Source organism: Palaemon carinicauda, chromosome 22 (genome assembly GCF_036898095.1).
Source record: "Palaemon carinicauda isolate YSFRI2023 chromosome 22, ASM3689809v2, whole genome shotgun sequence".
Classification (NCBI taxonomy): Eukaryota; Metazoa; Arthropoda; class Malacostraca; order Decapoda; family Palaemonidae; genus Palaemon; species Palaemon carinicauda.
In genome coordinates, this window is record NC_090746.1 from 30,175,381 (window position 1) to 30,192,880 (window position 17,500).

The 17,500-nt window shown below is 33.1% G+C and overlaps 2 protein-coding genes across 10 annotated transcripts in view; one reads left to right on the plus strand and one right to left on the minus strand.

The window, feature by feature from the left end:
* Positions 1–4,006, minus strand: part of LOC137616391 (nuclear factor interleukin-3-regulated protein-like) — a 177,042-nt gene extending 173,036 nt beyond the window's left edge. Inside the window, exon 1 of the mRNA XM_068346093.1 lies at positions 3,096–4,006. Within this exon, the coding sequence (XP_068202194.1) occupies positions 3,096–3,786 (691 nt within the window). The 5' untranslated portion in view covers positions 3,787–4,006. The remainder of the gene's footprint in view (positions 1–3,095) is intronic.
* The window catches only part of LOC137616392 (defense protein l(2)34Fc-like), a 1,552,671-nt gene that overhangs the window by 777,253 nt on the left and 757,918 nt on the right, over positions 1–17,500 (plus strand). The gene's annotated exons all lie outside the window — the stretch shown is intronic.

Consider the following 17,500-nt stretch of genomic DNA (forward strand, 5'->3'; position numbering starts at 1 on the left):
TAAATTACTGATTGTTTTCATTCTTTGTCTCTAATGTAGTTATTTGAAGATATATTTTTTTTAACATGAAAATGGTGTAGATAATTATAAAGCTATTGAAAATTTTCTCCTAGAAGATAACTAAAGAAACGGTTGAGGCAGTAGTTTGGCCTTTTTTTCTTGACGACATTGTGTACTGCCTGAACCCCTCACAAATGAAAGATTAAACAAGTATACACACACACACCCGAGGTTTTCAAACAGGTGAATCAGGGTACAGTACAAATACAATGACGGAGTATATTGATTTACGCTCACAAGCTTGCAATTTTGTTCATTGAGTGATTCTATACGCAATAGTAGTGTGAAGTGAAATGATATCTAAAGACTCATATTTCATTGTTTTATTAGCTTAACCTGTCGATTTTCATAGCCTCCACACAGTCTTCCCCACCTCTCTCTCTCTCTCTCTCTCTCTCTCTCTCTCTCTCTCTCTCTCATCAGATAGCATACAGTATTTTAACGTGACTTAGTTTCATAAATGGAATAAGTTAGGGATGATTGGGTAATCAAAAGGCTTATTAACCTTATTGAATTACGTCATGTGAGACAATAGTGTCGGTGTTGTATCCCTATCTCTAATTGTTACTTAGTCATTCTTGGGTCTCATTCGTGTCTCGGAACAACTAACAGTTACTAGTTACCCAATTGGGTGGTTAATGGTATGATATTTTATGCCTGGTAGTATATTATTATTATTATTATTATTATTATTATTATCATCTAATCTGAAATCTTAGTTTGGGTAGCAGAAGGCTACGATCCTGAGGGGTCTATCAGGGTAAACAGATCCGTAGGAAATGTGACTTCTAGAGTAACACGAATAAGAAACTCGCATATCTTCTTTTTCTTCATCCTTATCCTCGGTTAGATAAGCTAAATAATTATTTTGTTCAGGTTTACCTTACAGAGTAAAATAAGTAACTTTTTTTTTATTGAAGTTCAAAGTTGAAAGTCAGCTCTCCTAATGAGAAAAAGTAACGGCATTAATTCCGAAAGAGAATCCTTTCATACTTACTTGTGGTCGCATGTTGCAATGTGTCGTGTCTTCACTTAAGTTAATTTTTTCTCTATGACTTTCTTCCCGCATTTCTTTATACCTTGTGGTCATTTTCCTTGGGTATACCAAGGGAGGAAGCGACAGCATAGCATAGCGGTCACTTGTTATTGGGAGTCGTTTTTATGGCATTTCCGTTGAAGATGGATGCCAATCATCCATGTGTATGATACACATGGTCTGTAGGAACTCTAACAAAGAAACGTTGTCGTGTGAGGGTATTGCATGTAACCAGTTCTCGTATTGCAACATGGAATTAATGTACAAGATGCTACACCATAGAAAGATTGAAATGTGAAAAAAAGTCTGAAGCAAGAACGGATGTTATAAGATTTTGGTTCTATCTTTGTTATTTCTTGGGATGTTTTAGAACTGGCCTCATTCAGAACTCGTTGAAAGTGTTGGCGAAAGTTTAGAAAACTACGAGCAAAATTCTATTTATATTTCATTCTACAGGTGATATATAAAGTTATTATCTGTTGCTCAGTCAAGAATGGCAGTGAATTTACAAAGAAAGCAGAACTGAATGTTTAAAATGGTAAATGATTTTACTCTGTATTTTCTTTATGATGTTAATGAGAAGTAAATTATAAGAACATGAAGTGTTCGTGAATAATTTGAATATAGTTGAGGATACAAAGTGCTTCAGTAAGGATTCTTAACAAAGTTAAACAAAAGTTATATTTAAAGATAAACTTAAGTAATACCTGTAACTGACTTGTGATAACCGTTCAATGCCAGGAAAATTAGATGTCTAAAAATTATGTAATGTGGAATTTTATATGATATATTCATAATTCATAAAAAAAATACCAGATGAGGTTTTGCATCTGCACAGGGAGTCAGTACGAGTCATAGGTATAAGTGATTAATTCGTAAGACGGAACATTACGCAAGTTGGCGTATCACCAATAGGTTGCCATCAGGGTTTTTTTCAAGGTTCCCATTACTTTCTCTCCTCATCTGAAGGTTATAGGTTTGCTACACAACGCTATCTGGTAACTAACTGCCTTGATAGATTAATGTTGCAGTATTGCTAGATTGGGTTAATTTCCAATAACTGAAGGGAAATGATAAATTTGATATAATTCACATGCTAGTATAATGAAACTTGTTTGAATTAGAAGAATGTTTTTCTCTGTGTCCTAGTTTTATTTGTTTTGGTAAAACATATGAATTACAATTGTTCCGTAACTGAAAAGTGGCGCTCGTAAAATCTGTTTTTGATTTTTCCAATGCCCGATCTATTGATGTTTTTGATGAAGTAGATCATTATGAAATAGACCAATTATTTTTTTTTTCTTAATTCTGTGCACATGCTGCATTTCACATTTGAAGTAATGTTTCCTGTCAACCTCATAAAGGGTCTTGTAAAGTGTATACTTTTTTCTTTTTTATTTATCAAGGGTGTTGTTCTAAAACTTTGGTATAGTAACCTGTTGAATTATGCAATCGAGTGCATAAGACACATGAAATGTTTCATAATATTAAAAATAATTGGGATAACTTTTATTGCATTTGATTACTACACATTTTTCTACATTACGAACGATTTGTGTAAGTGTTATGAAGTCACTACTATTTTTTTTACTAACGATGATAATTTTAGTATATTTTCTTTGCGGTTTTTGCTTACTTTGGTTAAATTTCTGACATTTAGAGACGACATTACAAGGTTTTGAGGTCAGATCTTTCCATCTGGCCATTATTGATATTAAATAGTGTTTAATCATACACAAGACCTCATTGCAAATTAGTGGTCACATTATTAGTGTACAATTTGTCTGATATATAATGTTTATGAAATATTCGTATATTAATGTGTTACGTGTATATAAATTTTATGGTATATGAAATAAACTTTGTAATTTGAAAATAAGATTCTGAAAGCTTCTCTTAAATTAATTAAATTCATAATGTAAGCTAAGTAAACTTTACATAGAATAAAATATGTTTTTTGTTTACCATCCCCACAAATAAAAGATGAAAGAAAACTCACCTAGAATATTTTTGTCGTTTACTATTGGTAGTATTTCAGATGACGAAGAAATACTGCGTTTGAAGTCGTTGTTTCTCTCCTTTTCGATTCCTGTATTATCCCCTCTTATATTTTCTTTCACTGTTTCACCTATGAACGTCTTTTTTACCTTTTTAATGTCAATTTGAAGCTCGACCGGGTATGGTGGAGGAGGAGTTCGTCGACTGGCTAATGTACTTCGAGGGCGAGATAGATCCTCAGGGTGATCTTGAACTTCCTTAACCTGGGTCAAGTCAACAACCTCTTTGTCAGTGCTGCAGATTCGCACAGGTGAAGGAAGCTTTTGCTTCATTGGAAAGCTGATGCTGTGACGCTTAGCCCTCTTCTTTGGTGGAGAAAACCGGCCCATGTCCATTTGCTCTGAGGGTGACCTACGTGGAGAGGTGGGTTCAGACTTTAGGGTGATTGGCGATAGTAAAGGCAGCAGAGGCAGTGAGCTTGTCCCTACACCTTTCTGTGAATCAGCATAATCCTCCGAAGGAGATGTGCTAACGGCAGCAATGACACTCGCACTCCTAATCAAAAAATTCTTCTTTGGGGAGTCAGAAGAAAAATTTGAGAATGCCTGACTCTCAGACAAGCTTCGTTTCGAACCTAGCAGGTGTTCTGTCGAACGCTTGGCCGTTGGGTTGCTATCCATAATTCTGTCCATGTCGATCTCCGAAGTGATCGAGATCTCGTCCAGACTAAAGATTACTTTGGGAGATGCCACTTTGATGAGAATTTACGACCGAACTATACTATGAACTTCCGAGAAAGTGGGTACTTCAATTTCTTTGCTTATTTAATCTTGTAAAGATCGAAATTGTAATCACCTTAATATTTCTCAGGTGAAATCTAAGGGTCACCTGATTCTTTTGTATTAAAGGGTGAAGTTTCTCTTGAGCCAGAAATTTTTAGAAAGGTTTTGACGTTCACTGAAGAACTGATTATGGAGCCATTGTTATCCATATACAGCAAGTATAATGTTTTACGTATTATGATTGAAGTTATGAATAACAATTGAAGACTTAACCTTTTTAAGAGGTTTGTAAGAACGTGATTCTAGTTTGATTAAATGTATAAACAAACAACAATAAAACTTCGCTTTTCAATTTACTTTTTCTTCACTCAAGATATTTGCAAAGCATGAGTCAACATAGTAAACTGTCTGAAATATAATTATAAAGATTTGGACATTAGAAATTCTTTTCCTAGAACACACTTTTCACTTTATTTGATATCCTTGCAAAACTCAGTACTTATTACTTGTTTGGTACCTGCAAAAAAAAAAAGTATATTGAAGAGTAATCACCATTATCAAGGAGAATAATATTTTAATGGACTACAAATGATTAAGAACTTTTATATAATTAATTTATTATTTTGTTATTTGATGAGTATTTTGCAATTAATTTTACTTGCATTGTTTACGTTACATTACAGCAAGAATTTTGTCATGTAATATATATATACAGTATATATATATATATATATATATATATATATATATATATATATAAAATATGTGTGTGTGTCATATATATATATATATATATATATATATATATATATGTATAAATATATACACAGTATAAATGCGTGTGTGTGTGTGTGTTAGCATTTTCTGAAATATTTCACTCACATAGAAGTAAACAACAAAGGCTAGTTAAAAAGAACAATTCGGAGGGAGATGGTCGCATTCAAGGTCTATATATGTGTCTGGTCAAGCACCAACCCGCGGTCAAGTGCTGACGTCATCTGGCGGCATCTCGGGTACGTGCCGCCATTAACTTATATGGGAATGAAATACTTAACTCTCTATTTTCCTCTCCTGTGTAATTGAATTATATTATTTCGTACAGATTTGGGTTTCTTGCCTTTCGTAGATGATGTTTCTTTTATCTGGTCTAGTAAAAGACGGATTAGCATGTCTCTAAAAGACTCAAAGGTAACCAGAATATCCTACGAATTTCTAAATTCCAAACCCACCCCGTTTTTCCAATCCTCCATTGGAAATCCTTTTTTCATCTGTATCGGCATTTAATGGCTTTACAAGTAGGTGTGAAGAAATAAAGTTCTTTGACAGATCATCAGAAAACCTTGTAGTCCTTACCAGTAAAGACAAATTATATCTCAATCCTTTTCTTCTACTTCAGTTTCATTGTTTTCTAGAATGACGGCTTAGAATTGTGTTTTTAGTTCTATAGAAAAAATATAGAAATGTCCGACTGAAAATTATTTAATCAAAATTGCCTACAATAATCAATCATCAATAGCTTGTGAGTTAATAAAACCAGATATTCATTTAAAGGGAAATTAGAAAAGGATATGGAAAACTTCGTTTATAAGGTATATATGTGATAATAGATATACAATATAAGGACACTGGAATTTAATAATACAAAGTTCACTTATATCTTATTCACATTACTTTAAACGTTTGACAGTTTTAACCGTTCTGTTTTGAACCAGTGTTCTAAAATATCGGTGCACAGTGAACTCTTCTGGTAAATCAACAAAACTTTTAATATCCCTCTACAATTTCTCAATGGCTCAATTGTTAGTCTTTAATACCGTCCTCTCCATCTTTTCTAATTGTTTATTATTGTATTCATCACTGGGATGAACAAGTGCTCCTTGGGATTTAGAAATCTTTTCTATTCAGGTTCTCTCATCTGACTCAATTACTGTTCTTAATAAAAATTACTGAAGGAATTTTCTTACAATACAACCTATTTTCCCATAGCCTCCTGAAAGGGCATGTCTAAAGAATGCTCTTCCTGGATATCATCGAATGCTGCAAGTGTCATGGCTGAAAGGCAGAGTTCCCTCTCTAGTGTTGTATAATTTTCCGCGGGTTCAGAGGGATTATCATGTTCCTTATTGTGCAATGAACCCTATGATAAAGTTTTCTCATTGCCCACTACATCTGAATCATGTTGGCTTTCAGGTAAAGAAACATCACTATGTAAAGGTAAGTTCTAATTCGCTGTGACAGAGGCGTACCCATATCTTTTGAAGTGTTTTATCTTTTGCGAGGCGTTAGAAATAGATATCTTTATCTTATTTCCCTCTACTATAACAACCAAAAACAGCACATACTTCAGACATTTTGAAATATTTTTTTTTTTCGTAGAGGTAAGACAGGAAATTAAATGATCCAAACGATTAACAGGTATGGAGGAACTCCACTTCACCCAGGTGAGAGGTGAAATAAGCCGCCAGCATACGTCACCCCGAAGGCTCTAGCGGCTTAATCCCCGTCCATGACCAGACCTAACATATATAGACTTTGGTCACATTCTAGTAAGTTTCGTATAGGTGAAGTGGAGAGGAAGACGCTTCTGTATCCTGGAGGCTCGAATGCCTGGGATATTTAAGAAGCCGATAAGCTTTCTTTGTAGGTGTATGAAAGGGTTTGTGTATCATCATGATCAGCAAAGCTGTACTAGTAAGAGCCACACATATTAGGTTAGTCTGCTGTGAGCGATCAGACGAAAATATCCCACCATCAACAATTCACAGTGGCTAGCGTAGTGGAGAAAACTGGCCAAAGCCCATACATGTCATTGCCCTGCAGTGGACTAGAAACGGCTGTATATATATATATATATATATATATATATATATATATATATATATATATATATATATATATATATATGTGTGTGTGTGTGTGTGTGTGTGTGTGTGTTTGTGTACATGTTTATATATACTTTTTCCTTAAATGGAGTTTTTTTTTTTTTTTTTTTTTTTTTTTTTTTTTTTTTTTTTACAAAGAATTGAGTGTGGGGTATACAAAAGGTAAATTATAAAAGAGGGTAACTATGTATTATAGTATGAACAGAACGATGGTTGTGTAGTCCTAGATGTAAAGCAAGAGTTCTTTGTTTTAGTCAGTGGTTGCTGGATTTTTATAGGAAATCGTAAAAACGAAAAATGTAAGAAGATTGAACATTTTAGTAAGGATTAAAGCTACCCCTGATGAGCAACTGCTCTGAACCGAACAGATAATTAAGACACGTCTTCCTTTTCAAAGGATGAAAGTTCGCCCTATAGATGTTACACTTATAAGATTACCGCAAAAAAAAAAAAAACGGCAAAAATCCTAAAATAAATGTTGCCAGGCATTTACTGTTTTCAAAACGGATATATTAACGTTAAGGAGTCACCAACCCGTGAAAGATAATAACAAAGTAGGGTAAAATTTACGGCCGCTTGTATTTTACTGGAATACGGCTGAGAACAGTATTTTTCACGGAGAATTTACAATCAAAATTACGGTTAGCATCGATGGTAGAAGAAAGATTACAGGTATCACAGACTAGACGTGAAAAGCAGCAAGAAGACTTTTTCTCAGAGAAGTTTAAGAGGTAGTAAAAGGAAGCTAAGAGGAAATGGAAGGTGTTAAGTTGTCAAGAGCTCTTTGTGGGAGTTAAGCAGAGATATTTACGTTGTTTCTGTACGATAGTGCGAGCAAGGACATATGAATTATCCAATTACAGTAGCCAATTAAATTTCCATTAATAGATGGATATGTGTGAAGAGAAAAGAGGTAGAATCAAGAATTTAATCGTGCTGTTTGGAAAATAAAACCGAGATGATAAATGGAATATATGCGTCTTGAGATACCGAATTAGGTTAACAAAAGCTAAACTAGGAAAGTTTTGGAAAAGGGCAGACTATACGTATTGGAGTAATGACTTTTTGTCCAGAAACGTATAAAACTTGGCAGCATATGTGTAGCAAGCCAAGGTGCAGCCTGTCATCGTCTTCCTCTGCTTCTTTTGGAACTATACGAATGCTTAGAATTTTTTCACAGTTCAATCATACCAATATGGTATTTTTTATATGAAATGATTGGACAGTGGCAGCTCTTTAATTTTCAAGTACACTTGTTTGCGGCCCTTCGATACTGTGCATAGATTCATGGGTATGTTATTACTCCTCAAGAATCTCTCTCTCTCTCTCTCTCTCTCTCTCTCTCTCTCTCTCTCTCTCTCTCTCTCTCGTGATTTTTAGCTTTACGATGTCCAGATACCCTCTTGAAATTTTGATTTGGTGCTCTCTCTCTCTCTCTCTCTCTCTCTCTCTCTCTCTCTCTCTCTCTCTCTCTCTCTCTCTCTCTCTCATTTTTTTTGACAGTTTAAAGAAAAATGAGAGGAGAGATTCAGTTATTTTCCACATTCTATGAGCCTGAAAATATAATTTAAAATCTGTATAAAGAGGAAGAAACTTTGAGGGCTTTCAGAAACGAAAGACAACCAGATTTTTTCCACAAATCTATTAATCAGTTAAATAAGCATTATCTTCTTTATTTGCAGAATATGAGAAGAGTTTTCCATCTTCTTAAGAAGTGCAATTGTGGATAATTCCAATGTTTTTCCAAAATTTGAGAATTCTTTAGAAATTCAGAGTATATAACGATACGGTTTGAAAATTCTTTTGTAATAATAGCCATTGTGATTAAAAAGCCAACATCTTTTTTTGGAAAGTTATTTGGTTTGATGTATCATAGTATAAATACACATTGCTTAGCCAAAACTAAAGTCATCTTGTGTTTTGTAAAATACAGCAATATTCGTATGAACCTGTGATTTGATACATTATACATTTTTTTTTTTTATAATTTCGGGAAACATTTAATTTTTTCTTGATTATTTGGTTAAGCAATACAAGATATTGTATGCTAACGTGAATTTGCTTATGGTAGAGTTCTTTGATATATTAGATTTATCAAATTTATTAAAATTCAACCACTTCCAATTTCATTTAGTCGCCAATAAAGTTTTTTTTTACATTTAGTCAAACATTTCCAGTGAGATATATTTAAATATTTATTGTTTGAATATATAGAATGATGTAGTGTGCCGTATATGTAATGGGCCCTATATCCATGCTGTTATCGTAACTTGATTTACGTAATATTTGTTATCTATATGAGCCATTTGTATCTTGAAGATATTCATAAATAGGATTTCGGAAAACCCTTAGTGGATGTGACGCCAACACCCCCCCCCCGAAAAAAAATAGTTTCTTTTTTTCCGCCGCGGGATTGACGTTAAAGATTGCGAGCGCCTTAGAGTTATTTACGCTATGAGGATATCCGCTTCTATACCAGAAAATCATCAGATTTGTACTTTAGTAAAGGTACTTTTTCATAACTATTTTTAAAGCTTTTTTTCTTGTAAGGTATAGGACTGGTTTAGATCATTAACTAGATTTATTTGCAAAGTTTATTTGATTTTCTCATTTCATTTAGCATCACTATTTCATTTCGTGTTTATTTGTGTTTGGCGCAAGGGATTTACCAAAAAGATGTTGCAGATTCTACGACCGAATTTAGTTGAAGGCTACAGGCTGATCTACATTGATAAAAGAGCGGAGCACCTGTTATAAATTCAAATTATGGATAAAAACTATTTCCTATGCTTTGTGCAGACTAACTCGGTGACCCTTGAAGTGAAACTTCAACAAATGATGCCCCTGTTACTCCATGAGAGGAGCTCAGCAAATAGACAGGATATAATCTTATCAGTGAGTTGCGCGGGAATTCTAAGATTTTTATTTAGCCTATTAAAAAAAAAAAAAGGTTGCTTTTCTTGGTGAAGCATTAAAAGATGGTTGATATAAATAAGGACTTCACTCAAAATTACGATGTCCAGGTTTAGTCAGTTGCTGCGGGACGGCCCAGTTGCGACACCACAGACTGGTGGGAAATTTGGAACTTTTGGGTGATAACCCTCTTGTACACTACATTTAGATTTGTATATCATTAAGGATTAATTTTCCAACCGAGAACTTTGTAGAGAATAATGGATCATTCTTCATATAACTGGTTCTTTTGTAATTATCATAGTTGCTGGGTGATTTCGATGATAGAAACTTGAGTGTTTTTGTATACTCAGATATTATGATCAGGAGCCAGGTTAAGAAACTAGGAAAATCCTGCATTAATCCGGGGAAAAATCAGGGAATTTACCTCTTGATGCTTTGAATATAGTGCGTCATTTGTAGTTCCCCACGTATCATGGTTGTGTTTTAACCTCCCCAAACCATTGAGGCCAGTTACCAAATATAATTTGAAGATCAAGGAGTTCTGTACTAAAGAATATGTTGATCGATATTATCTTTAGATATGACCGATACTTGCTTGATCTGTCTTCTGAAGTGACAACAAACATATTCCATTCAGTGAAGACTTTGGAGAGCGCAACGTAGAGTGGAGAGGTCCCTAACAAGATCAGATAGTTAAAGATTAACCATGGGAAATTCAATTATTTGGTTATAAAACATTTATGAAGTTAATATTGGCATAAATAAAACATGTACCTCACATGTAAAAGACAAATTTAAAAGAGGAATACTACTTGTGGTAGTTCATTACTGCTGGATCATGCATTTGTTGTAAATAAGTTAGTGACTTACAGGATGTAGATATTACTGTTAGATATTTATTCAATTAAGTAAAGCTCATCTAGTGTTTATCTTATAGTGTTATCCTGGATAATAGGGAATTTGATAATCGAAATGTCATTGTAATGGGTAACATTCTTCCTGTTTATATATATATATATATATATATATATATATATATATATATATATATATATATATATACACACAGAGAGAGAGAGAGAGAGAGAGAGAGAGAGAGAGAGAGAGAGAGAGAGAGAGAGAGAGAGAGAGAAGCCAGGAATGATTGGAAAGAATAGTTAGACAGGAAATCAGATGAGGTTGACAAAGCTATGAATTCAAGGATTGGCTATGGTGTAAGAATTGTTCATTGAATTATTAATGAAATCTCTATTGGGGCAAAGGAGAGAGGCATATACCCATCAGAAAGAGAGATGAATCTGTTATAACAACAGAAGAATTGGAGTTTAATGAAAGGTTAAAAAAAGAATAGACAATAGCCAGGTTAGATAAAACTTGAAAATCAAATCGCCTGAAAATAACATATAAAGATTAAGCTATATATCGTATTAGTGAGATCAGTCTTACTGTAGGACATGAATCTTGGTATGACAATGAAACAATATTAAACAGATTTTGTAGATTTGAGAACAAAGCCCCGGGAAAAATATTGGGAGTTGAATGGCAGGACAGGATTAGAAATGAAACTATAAGAGAGATTACTCGAGTGCCATATGTGGATAAGATCATGGCGAGGGGTAGATGGAGATGGTTTGGGCATGCTCTTCGCATTCCCCAAGAGAGATTAGTTCACTAAACTTTTAACTGGGCTCCACAAGGCACTAGAAGAGTTGGAAGACCCAGTCTTACATGGCTCAGGACTATGCAGCGTGTTATAGATGACGAATGAAGATGTATTGATTTAAAAACTCAAGATACAGACGACGAGCGAAATCTAACCGAGGCCCTTTGCGTCAATAGGCGTGGCAGTAGTTGATGATGATGATGATTATTGTTTTTAATATTGTTATGATTATTATTTTTATTTTTATTATTATTATTATTATTATTATTTATTATTATTATCATTATTATTATTATCATCATCATCATATATCATCATCACCTTTAATATTATTAGCCAGTCTATAGCCGTGGTTGGAAAGGGAGAGTGCCAAGTGAAAGCTGACCAGTGAAAAAAGGAAAAAGCAAATAAACTGATTTATATATAAGTAATAAATAGAAAATTTTAAATATTTTAAGATCAGTAATAACGTTGAAATAGATCATTGATATATAAACTAAAGACCGAGACGTATGTCAACCTGTTTAACATAAAGGAAGTTTGCGTCATAAGATGTTACATATATATGTGTATATATATATATATATATATATATATATATATATATATATATGTATATATATACACACATATATATATTTATATATATATATATATATATATATATATATATATATATATATATATATATATATATATATGAAGAATAAGCTCTTATTATTTTATCTCTGGTTGATTCTTTTAGCCAAAGAGGAAAAGGCCAATGCTGGTATTAGGTATCATATTTTACAAAATCAAATGCCACATACCTAACAAAAAGAAAAATTCTGTTTTCTTGGCTTGTAAATATTTTGTAGGGGAACTTTAAAAAAAGAAAATATCTCTAAAATTCAGAAATCATAATTGTGTAGTAGGGCCTAGGGTGAGAAGAGAATATTCAGGAATTATCATGACACGATAAAAGTCATGACCATTTTGTTGTGTCACATTAGACCAATAATATCTATCGATTTTCTCCACATTCATACCTTTACTTGATTGTCATATTTTAGTATTTCCTTTGGTCACCTCGACCATCGTAGCTGAATTAATTCGTATCGTGTGTATTGGCATCATCTCGATAGTAAGAGGAGGACAAGGGCTGCTTTATATATATTTATATATATATATATATATATATATATATACACATACATACATACATACATATATATAGTGTGTGGTAGTAATAAATTAAAACGTATATTACAATTTAGACAAACATTTTCATTTTGCAATAAAGTATTAAAAATGGGAAACATCTTTGTATTCAGCTTAGTTACATAATCGCACAACTTTGATATAATTTCAGATTACGCTGCATTTCTGGATATCTAAGGTGTTCCTTGACGAATAGAATTAATTGATATGATTTTGCCGTGTATTATTTTATTTTATAAAATTAAATGATGGGTATGCTGCATTGCTATTTTCTGCATGCAAAAAATTTTAATTCCTACTCTAGTTTGGGTATGTAAGAGAAATAGATGTTTTATCACCATTTCCTTCTCATCAGTTGTAATATCAATAGTTGTAGTGGTTATGATATTGATGGTACCTGACGCTCATAGATATATTTTGGTGTATCTCATGACAACATAATGTTATTGATCAAAATATTTTTTTGTGATGTGAGTGTGGTGTGGGAATTTCATACTGAATAATGTCTGTCAGCAGTCTTGCTGTGGAATAAACTTTTCAACACACACAATACATCATCAATCCCTAAATACGCAACCAAAATAGATTTAGGGGACTTTTGTTTACAAATAGTCATTCTAATGGAATTAATGGTTTTTCCATTTGTATATGAGTTTTAAGTTTCCAGAAAGTGATTGTTCTGATCCCTAAGAGTAAGAATGTGATCGTGATGTTCTCAGAGAATTGGCAATTGTGTATAATAATTACCATTTGCTTTTATTGGTCATTTGATATTTCTGTCTCTAAGTTACATTTTGAGGAATAAATAGTTATAAATATAATTGGTGAAACAGCGTCCTCCATCTGCAGACAAGCACATGAATGAAGAGACACCATCCAACATTTTTAACATACTGTTTTCAACCTCGTTTCTTTTTTATTGACAAATTATAGGGTTCATGGATCCTATCTTTTAGATAGATTATAGAATGTATGCTCAGTGCTCCACAATTGTTTGTTCTTGCATTGCAAATAGGAAAACATTGTGAAATTCTTAGTACCGTGTCCCTCAACCCGTTGGCAGTACATTTTACGCTGTGATCCTCCATTTCCTTTTATTTTATGCTCTAGATTAAGAATGTATGTTTGATTGTATGAAGGTGATTAGAGAGAGAGAGAGAGAGAGAGAGAGAGAGAGAGAGAGAGAGAGAGAGAGAGAGAGAGAGAGAGAGAGAGAGAGATTATGGACAACTTAATTCTCATGTCATTCGAAAACAAATTCCAAGCAATTCAACACATTTATCATGCTTGACGTTAAACACTTAATTATATGCTTCTATGCACGTTTCATACTTCTTTTCAACTCTTTAACACTGTGTCCATAAAGGCTTGGGTACAAAAACTTATAATCACTTAAACACTTCCGCATATAACAAAAATATTTTCTATTGATGCATTTGTTTTAATAGTTTTATATTCGTAGTGTTTTTTTTTTTATGAATAAATAACACAGAAGAAACTTTAGTATTGAATATTTCACGTTTTCTGTTTATTGATTAAAATAACAACTTCGGTTTAAACTTATCACTTCACATTATATCCTCCTAATATGTAGTCACTGTCTCGTATAAACCACACGTTAACATATATAGACACAAGTAATCACTTTAAAACCACGAGTGTCGAAAAACCGCGACCGCTTTGTATACCTGCTTGGTCAGACTGGATCTACGATATGTGAAGGATACAAGTCCTGCCATGCACAGGAATGCATTTGTAACATCCGAGGCAATTCCAACGACAAGAGGATCCTTTACTGGTGAATTTTGTTAAAATTACTCAGACTGGCACTTCCTATGAATCACCCGCGCTTCCCAGTACAGCCCTGTTGCCGAGTCCTACGTCAGATGGGGTAGGGGACGGGAGATTCCAAGGCTCCTCAGAGGATGCTCAACTAGAGCTCTGACTTCGTTGCGTGAAAGAGTAAAGGGCGTAAGCCGCGCGGTCACTGCATTGCTTCTCACAACAGGTTCCGGTCTAGCAAGTAGATGGTGGTGCCCACACTCGGAATTGGGAAGAGGGGGGAGGTTAAGATTAACAGTGTTTTCTCACAGTTGCAAAATTTATGGTTATGGGAAACCTCAGGAATTTGGGGAAACTTGAAAGATTCACCTGTATCTAGACCATTTGATTACTTTTCTCTTTTATTGGACGAATCTTGTGTAACGAGGGAACTACGTCTATTCTAGCATGGTGTAAACGTTTTGGCACATTTGTGTGTGTGTTTCCCCATTTCCTCGTACAAATTTAGATTTATTTTCTTTTACATTTCGTGTTATTAAATAAATCCCTTACGTCGAACGCCAAGGACGTCTGGAAATATACTTTGTAGTCCATTTAAGTAATAATAGTAGTGATAATGATGATAAGGATAATTCAACCTAAAATTAGTGCCCCAGAGAGAAACAAGACAATTCATTACCATTTTTATCACATCACAGCTGAATCAAGAATTATTCCACATCAGTTGATTTAGCAATGCGCGCACGCAAACAATCATATGTGGTTTGTTTCTACAAACTTTAAAACAAAGGAAAGAAAGGAAATATTATAAATAGAAATGGCCCACATCCTTTAATGGGCCAAAAATTCGATGGTCTTTCTTGGAACCGTGTGATGTAAGTCCGGGGAAAACATACTCGCTGGCATCTGACTATACAAACATCGTCACGTCATTTGTGGTATGCGCAGGTTTTCTTTTCGTTTTACCTTTGTTTGCGTTGCATGATGTTATTATGCTATTATTTGTATGCGCCGTTTTTCATTCAAATCATTTGTAGGTGTAAGTGTTATTTTTAGATGATTTTATTGCTTTTACGGTATCATTTAATAATTTAGCTGTAACCCACCACTCTCTTTTTCTGCCCCGGTTCCGTAATGTTATTTCATAGTTAATGTTTCTATCTACTAGATTAGCTATTATTTGTTGTGGTTAATACATTACTCCAACTTTCCTCAAAAGCACACACACAACTATATATATATATATATATATATATATATATATATATATATATATATATATATATATATATATATATATATATGTATATACGTACGCATGTATGTATGTATGTATGCATCTATATGTGTATGCATTGCTAGATAGCTAACTTTATCGTCATCATTGAATTGTTTACTAATACATGTACAGTACAATAGATATTGTGTGCGTCCCTACTTTGTTTTTGTTCGAAAATGGTCATACTGCACTTTTATAATTTTGCTTGACAGAATTTGCTTTTAACTTACTCACAAAAGTAATATAATGATAAAAGAATTGTTATATTAAGGTTTAGGCGTCGGGTGGAAAACGCATACGAGTTCATTCTTGGAACCGGATCGTTTCAACATAGGAAACATTAATACTGCTTAAAGAGAAAGATAATTATGTTGTCCAAACAGTCTTATCAATCATTATATACCTCCGGCCCATCTTTTAGGTTTTTTATAGATTTCCTAAGACAAATTTGGAAGAAAATTTGAATTCCGAAGAATTTTGCTGTTGGATGTCCTGTCATCTCGATGGTTACTCGACGAGTAACCATGGTAGCCACATTGTCCACTTCTGAAATTGGATAAATTTTACAGTTTCAAAGAAAGAACGTGGAAGTATGTAATATTACGAGACCATAACAAAAATTGCAGAGGGTTAACTATGATTTTCTGGATTGATTGATTTAAATCAATCAATCCAGAAAATCAGAGTATTGGGTTACTCTAAAGAAAATTAGATAAAAACAGATCGATCCTCTGTGCAGCTACGGTGTGTATTTTGACATTAGTTTGATGATTTATATATTGCTGGGAAAAAGCTAAATATACCGAGGTTTCCCTTGTTGTCAGATATGCTTCAACAATATAAGATGTTCTCATGTTTTTTTCTTTTTTATACCGGTGAATCATCGTGTAGATTTTTTTTTTCTACTTTCAGTACCAAGAACGACAGAATGAAACTTTTTAATGAAGTTCAGGTACATAAACGATTTCATGCGCAGATTTGTACCTTCCCTTGTCTGCCTCTTTGATTCAATTTATTGCAATAATAAATAGACGTGTATTTTGTTTCTCTTTGTATTAGTAACTTATCTGTCATACTTGTAACTCAAGAAAACGATATTGTAACACGTCTTCTGTATAATTCCGTAATATATCTGCCAAAGAAAGTATTGCGCGATGAAACAAGTTACTGAAAATTTATTGTAGAATTATACCCTGTTTTCATGTTGATATGGAAGTGTGTTCCTGAAATTTTAGTCTATTTTTCTAATAGTGTAGTTGAACATAAAGTCCAAACTGAATATTATTGCTGGAATGATAGAGAAATACCTATTAACTAGTTTTCGTCTGTTTCACAAACTCAAAGGACATTAAATAGCATATTTAGTCTGCGCTCATACTTATACATTCGCGTTTTAGTTTATAACACACAGTATATGTAGATATAAAATTATGTATGTATGTAAGTATATATATATATATATATATATATATATATATATATATAGTCAGGTCTGTCGTTTAAGAATTAGTGTTGCTATATACATATATACATATGTATATATATATATATATTATATATATATACATACATATATATATGTATATATATATGTATATATGTATATGTATATATGTATATATATATATATATACATATATATATATATACATATATATATATATATATATATATATATATACACATATACATATATATGTATGTATGTATATAGCAACACTAATTCTTAATAAGAATTACGGTGTCTGTGTTCTTGCTTGACAATTCCATACCAAGGAATTGTTAGTGGCTTTGGTTTCTAATGCGCCTTATACAACAGTGTCTTCTCGAGATTTGGAAAGATTTTGAAATCCTTGGGAGAGGGAGATGATCCATAAATGGTTGTCATTGAAGCCTTCTTCA